This window comes from Maniola hyperantus, chromosome 21 (assembly GCF_902806685.2).
Source record: "Maniola hyperantus chromosome 21, iAphHyp1.2, whole genome shotgun sequence".
In the NCBI taxonomy this organism is placed as follows: domain Eukaryota; kingdom Metazoa; phylum Arthropoda; class Insecta; order Lepidoptera; family Nymphalidae; genus Maniola; species Maniola hyperantus.
Window position 1 is genome coordinate 6,374,869 of NC_048556.1, and position 6,993 is coordinate 6,381,861.

A 6,993-nucleotide genomic window follows, 5' to 3' on the forward strand; every position below is an offset into this window, starting at 1 on the left:
TAGATTAGTCAGTCAGCTTTGCTTTTTATATAATTGTATAAAAATATTTTCTAGTACGATGGTACAGAACCCTTCTTGTACGAGTCCGACTCGCACAATATGACTGGTTTTCTAAGATTTCTGCTACAATCGTTAAATGCGCCCAGCCCATTGCCACTATAGCTTCACAACCTCTAAAAAAGCTATGCAGATCAAATTGCAAACAGCGAAAGCGATTTCACATTTTCTTTCCAGGTCAAAATGCGAATGCTTATAACCACGTTGGCTGTCCTGCTGGCATTGACTAGTGCTGAATGTAAGTTTCATATTGTTCTAACAAACGATAAGATACAAGAACAGCTTTTGATATATTTTATCTTCCTACTATGTAGCTTATGCTCACGACTTCGAAATTTCAACCCCCTATTTCACCCCCTTAGGGGTTGAATTTTCAAAAATGATGATTGATGAGATGATTCGAAGTAATTTCAAGGAAGCTTGTTGTATTTATTTAAAAAACATCTTTTTTTAACAAGGTGAAATGGTCACGTCTTGATTTGTAAAGTCCTTTTGAGTACCTATACATTTATTCGCAAAATTCGCACAACGCTATTCGCGTACAGTTTCTACCCGACGAGGTTGAAAGGGGAGATTTTATTGACGATCGTATCAGTGTAGAAAATACTTCTGATTTTATGCTATTAATTTTAACTTTACTAAATTTTTAACAGGCAAGTCCCATAGGGGACGTGTAGTGTGTTACTTTAATATTGGAGCGGGCACACGGCCGGGATTTGGTCGATATGGCATCGAAGATTTACCTGTTAAAAAATGTACGCACATTATTTATGCCTTCGTCGGTGTAAATGCAGAAACGAGTGAGGTTCAAATCCTTAATCCTGAGGTAAGAATCATAATCGCTAATAAAACAACACCAAATTACGGAATATTGGAAATGAAAGTTAACTTCTTTCATCTGACGGATTGTTGGAGGAGGTTGAAACATATTTCACATCAGCTTGTTATTGAACTCATTATCAACAACAACATCCTTAGCCATTTTTCACATTTTTCACACAACGGATCTGCCTGGCTGTCCAGCGCGGAAATGCAGTCAGTATTCTTGGCACCATTCCACGCGGGCATGATTTGTATAGATATTAGATAAGGCTAACTTTAAGTTCTATTACAACAGTGAATATGAATCCACTGTTCAAAATAGGCCTCTTTTATGTAACGCCAACGTTGCTCAGCCTCGGTTTATCCTCGCTCTTTCGCATCCAACTAATGCTAGCCAGTACTTTTAGGATGTCATTGCTCTACCCAACCGAGCCGGAGGGCGCCCTATACTCCGTGTCTCGACAAACGGAGTGTATCCGCTCGAGAACCTTACCACTCCCGCGGCCGTCGTTCCTACGACAAACATGACCACTTTAGCGTGCTAGACTTGAGAGCTAGGCCGGTTACATTAGTTCTTTGACGAATCACTACATTTCGGACTTTATCCCTGAACGAAAACCGAGCATAACTCTTTCCATAGCATAGCACGCTGAGCGACTTGGAGTTTGTGCCTTGCTGTCATTGTTCACGTTTTGGCACCGTAAGTTATCGTTGAACTGTTTTTGTGTGTTGCATTGATAATGCTCGCGACCTATTTTTCCTCAAACATTTATTACCAAAACCATATTAATTTAGTAAAACTTCACAGTTATTATTATAGTCCGCGACAGGTCAAGATAGCAATCAGGGTATGAGGCGGGGGGACGCTCCGCACACCCACACGTCACCCGCGCTCGACCGCACCGGGCTAGCGTGGGGGTTGTGCGGGTATGCAGGGCGTTCCCTCTCCAATTGCCATTTCAATCTGTCTCGTACTAAGTACAGGTATATTTTTTCAGGTAGATGTCGAACAAAATGGCTTCCGCAACTTCACGTCTTTGAAGGTGACTAGTCCAAATGTCAAGTTCATGGTATCCGTGGGCGGCTGGGAAGAAGGTGGCGCTAAATACTCCCATATGGTGTCCACGAGTGCTTTGAGGACAACCTTTGTGAACAGTGTAGTCGGTAAGTGTTGCCAATTAAAAAGGAATAAAGATACGACTAGCTATAAAAACAAAAGTAACGCATTTGGAATACGTACTGCCCACAGTAAAATGAACTTTAACAGCAAATCCAACGGCCGTTAAATGCCGTGACGCAAGCAAACCTACTTTTTACAAACCTACATTTTTTAGGGGTTACAACTCGTTAGGTAGGTACCTATTACTCTCATCGACTTACGATTTAACTGAATAGTTCAACTCCAAACTGTGACTTAAAATAATGGGTTTGTGCCGCATAATATGTTGGACAAGGAGTCCGTGAGGGCCAGACCTTTGTTACTTTATAAAAGCTGAAAATTTCTATGCGCATTTGTCCCCAACACATGTAGGAACGATCAGCGACTATGAAGTTTGAATCATCCTGGCTTTGGCAGTTAACAAGTAACAAAGGTGTGCTTAAGCTTAATATAACGAAGGTCTGGCCCTCACAGACTCTTTCTTTTATCTAAATAGAAAAATAGAAATTTTTTAGAATTAAATGGACTAAACATTCCATACAATTTTCACACGAATCACGCCAATTTACTTTAGATATTCTTATGTGACTTTTTTCTTTTAGATTTATTAAACATGTACAAATTTGATGGTTTTGATTTGGACTGGGAATACCCCGGAGCAGCAGACCGTGACGGTAGCCCAGCAGATAAAGAAGGGTTCCTTGCACTCGTTCTAGAATTGAGGGAAGCCTTTGATAATGTTGGCAAAGGTTGGGAGTTGACTGCTTCAGTACCGATCACTAAATCTAAGCTTGACGACGGTTACGCTGTTGCTGGACTTTGCAAGTAAGTTTGTCCACTGACTTATGATGATGATAATGTTTTTTTTAAAGAATATTAGCCATGTTAAATGACTAATATTCCCCTTTCCTCTCCAAATAAGCGTCAGGCTTGTGCTAGGAGTAGGTACGACAATAGTGCAACGGGCGGGATTTGAACCGTCGACCTTGCGGTTTTCAGTCCACTCCTTTACCGGTTAAGCTATTGAGGCTCTAAAATTTGCATGCAAAACACACAACACACAAAGGCTAATAGGTGTAGGTACGACAATAGTGCAATGTCCCACCCATTTGAACTATTGAGCTAAGATGGAAGCGGGCTAATCTGGAAGGGGTGTGACAGTTTTTATTAAATCCATAACCCTTTGGTTTCTACACGGCATCGTACCGGCACGCTAAACTGCTTGATGGCACGGCTTTGCCGGTAGGGTGGTAACTAGCCACGAATGAAGCCCCCCACCAGACCAGACTAGAGAAAATTTAGAAATCAGTACCCTTATTATAAATGCGAAAGTGTGTTTGTTTGTTGGTTTGTCCTTCAATCACGTCGCACCGGTTCAACGGATAGACGTGATTTTTTGCATGGGTATAGATAAAGACCTGGAGAGTGACATAAGCTACTTTCTATCTCGGAAAATCAAAGAGTTCCCACGGGATGTTTCAACACTCTAATTCCACGCGGCCGAAGTCGCGGGAATCAGCTAGTTAGGTATAAAATTCCTCTCCTACTGGGAATCTAACCCAGGACCTCCCACTAATAAGACCACAGCGCACACCACTGTGCCAGGGAGGTCGTAAAAAAAGTCTATATACCTACGTATAAATAAACACGATATTTCAGTGCCCTTGATGCTGTCCACGTGATGTCCTATGATCTGCGCGGAAACTGGGATGGCTTTGCAGACAACCACTCTCCCTTGTACAGGCGTCCGAGTGATACTGGTGCCTACGAAAAAAATCAATGTGGTATTTATTCTGCCTTTTGACGTCAACGAAATGGCTACGACAAACATACGGACTGACTGGTCTTTAAAGGCTCCTATGGAGCCCTAAAAAAGCTAAAAATAAAATAATAAAGTTCGGGCAAGGGACTCGCACACGAAGGGTACTATATAATATAACTTATTCTTCTTTGAGAAAGCTCTTTCACCCATTGTATAAGTCCCGCGAATTGCGCGGAACCATGTCTCATTAACATAAAAAATATACGTTCATTTTGACGTCAGCCGAAATAAAATATACCATCAGGTCGAAACTTCAGTCTAGTGCTGACGTCACTATAATGGTGACCACGCGCATTAGCATTTGGGGGACTCATACAAGAAATTACACTTTTTAATTTTTTTTAATTTTCGTAGCGGCCATTTTGAATTTCTTAGTATTTTTGGTTAATAAAACGACAATAGAAATACACATTTTGGTGACAACTCTCTGTTTACTCGGTTCACGAGATTACAGCCCACTGACAGACAGACAGACGGACGACAGACGGCCGGAGGGTGAAATCGGTTGAGCGGTGAGCCGTGAAAAGCTAGCAGACAGACCGACAGACCACTTCGCACTATAATTATTAGTATGGATGGAGAGATAACGTCTATCAGTGAAGTTTTCCATTTGATGGGATCCATAAGCTTCATTGATAGGCGTTTATTATTAACCCGACTTCCATAAAAGGAGGCTATTCGGCCTGTTTTTGATCAAACATTCTACTTGTAACGTGTTAATTTATTTATAACTTGTAAGCGTGTTAATACATTAGAGCCTCAATAGCTCAACCGGTATAGGAGTGGACTGAAAACCGAAGGTCGACGGTTCAAATCCCGCCCGTTGCACTATTGTCGTACCTACTCCTAGCACAAGCCTGACGCTTAATTGGAGAGGAAGGGGAATATTAGTCATTTAATATGGCTAATATTCTTTAAAAAAAAAAATAAAAAAAAAATTGCAGAACGACGGTCTCCAACTGTGGGTGGATGAAGGATGCCCCGCCAACAAACTCGTTGTTGGCATTCCATTCTACGGCCGTTCCTATAAACATCGCTTCTGCTTCTGAAAAATGGAATAGGAGCACACCATCGATACGGCTGCTGGCGGTGCTGATCCCTGCACCTTATACACAATCTAGAGGACTATGGGCTTATTATGAGGTTGGTCATCTTTATACATATAAGGTACTAGCTTATGCTCGCAACTTAGTCCGCGTGGACTACACCAAACCTCTATTTCATCCCCTTAGGGGTTGAATTTTCAAAAATCCTTTCTTAGCGGATGCCTACGTCATAATAGCTATCTGCATGCCTTTCAGCCCGATATGTCCAATAGTTAGAGTTATGCGTTGATAGATCAGTCAGTCAGCCAGTTACCTTTTCATTTTATATATTTAGATTATTTATGGTTGCAGAAGTAAAATAATTTTACTCCTGCAACCTGAGCACAAGAATAGAAAGAGAATAGAATAGATATTAGGCCTCAATAGCTCGACGGGTAAAGGAGTGGACTGAAACCGAAAGGTCGACGGTTCAAACCCCGCCCGTTGCACTATTGTCGTACCTACTCATAATATAGAACATGGATAATACTTGTGCCATAAGTGGTTGTACTATATCAAATGTGTCTACGTCAAAGATTTTCACCATCATAAAAACTTCTTCTTTGCATAATAGGGATCTCCCATAGGTTTGTTTCCAGCTGAAAATGGTTTTACAGATTTGCTTAAAGTTGAAAGAAGAAGGTGGTTGGAAACGAAAGATGGACAAATATGGAAAGGTCCCTTACGCTTACAAGGATGACCAATGGGTGGGATACGATGACCAGAACAGTGTGAAGACAAAAATGAACTTCATTCAAGAGAAGGGCTACCTCGGAGCCATGACCTGGTCTATCGACATGGACGACTTTAGAGGGCTTTGTGGAAAAAAGAACCCATTAGTTAGCATGATGCATTCGCACATGAAATCTTATCGTGTGCCTAAAACCTACTGTAAGTATCTATATTTTGTTAAAAAACTGGCCAAAGTGCGAGTCAGGCTCGCGCAATGAAGGTTCCGTACTACAGTCCGTATTTTATACATAAAAATAAATAAAAATCTGTTTTAGACTGCACAGGTGAAGACCTTTCATAATATGATACCCCCACCTGATATAGTTCTCTTACTTCGAAATGGAAAATACTAATATTTTTAATTCATGGACCACAATTTAATTTTTTGTGTGATGTAACCACGAATTCACGGTTTTCAGATTTTTCCCAAATTCAGCTATAAGAACCTACCTACCTGCCAAATTTCATGATTCTAGGTCAACGGGAAGTACACTGTAGGTTTCATTGACAGAGACAGACATACACAAAGTGATCCTATAAGGGTTCCGTTTTTCCTTTGAGGTACGGAACCCTAAAAATATTGACGTTATAATATTTTCAGATATTTTTTTGGAAACAGGAAGGCAATGCTATGTTATTATAGAAGTTTATTAGAAAATACCATGATCCGCCCGCATCCGCTCGACTGGAATGTAATTTTTTTCTATCTTATAAGGAGAACCTACCAATCGTCAATTTCCTCACTAGGGTTCATGGAAGGGGCATGAGGGCAGGGGAGTGCATCTATGGTGTAGGTCCAACGGTGTCGCGCAAGAGAGGCACTTGCGCACGTTCTTTAGTGTTCTCGCGGGAGCCACCGAGGGGGTTTTAATGGGTAGAAATTCCCAAATAACCCGATTCTCCTATTTTTACCTGCCTGTTGTTTACAAACCGTATAGAGGGTGTTTAATGCGTCGCTTGAAAGAAGTTTTAAACCAAATCATTATTATTGCAGAGAAACTGAGTTGACACGCGGGTAAGATATGGTGAGCCGCGATATGTATTTTTTTTGAAGACCCTAACTAATTAGAAGAATTCCTTGACCACAGAAACACTTTATAATTAATAAGCAAATAAGTGTACCTACTTTGTAGTACTAAGAGTTCTTTAATCGCCAAAGAATCTTGTGCTGAAGATAATTTGGACGTGTTTTGTATAAAAATGATTTAAAGAGCGATTGAAAAATCTGTTTTTCATTGTATGTTTTCGCAGCACCTATCCCTACCTTTTTGTACCATCATCAAGTTTATGTACATAAATAGTACAAAAACGAAAAT

At 40.7% G+C, this 6,993-nt stretch overlaps 1 protein-coding gene across 1 annotated transcript; it reads left to right on the plus strand.

Moving 5' to 3' along the window:
• The first annotated feature begins 240 nt into the window (after positions 1-240).
• LOC117992606 (endochitinase-like) lies at positions 241-5,895 on the plus strand. The gene is given in 10 exon segments (XM_034980335.2): positions 241-295; positions 452-461; positions 724-883; positions 1,878-2,043; positions 2,641-2,863; positions 3,698-3,809; positions 3,811-3,822; positions 4,805-4,888; positions 4,890-5,003; positions 5,563-5,895. Coding segments are annotated over 10 exon segments (1,269 nt in total).
• The last annotated feature ends 1,098 nt before the right edge of the window (positions 5,896-6,993 follow it).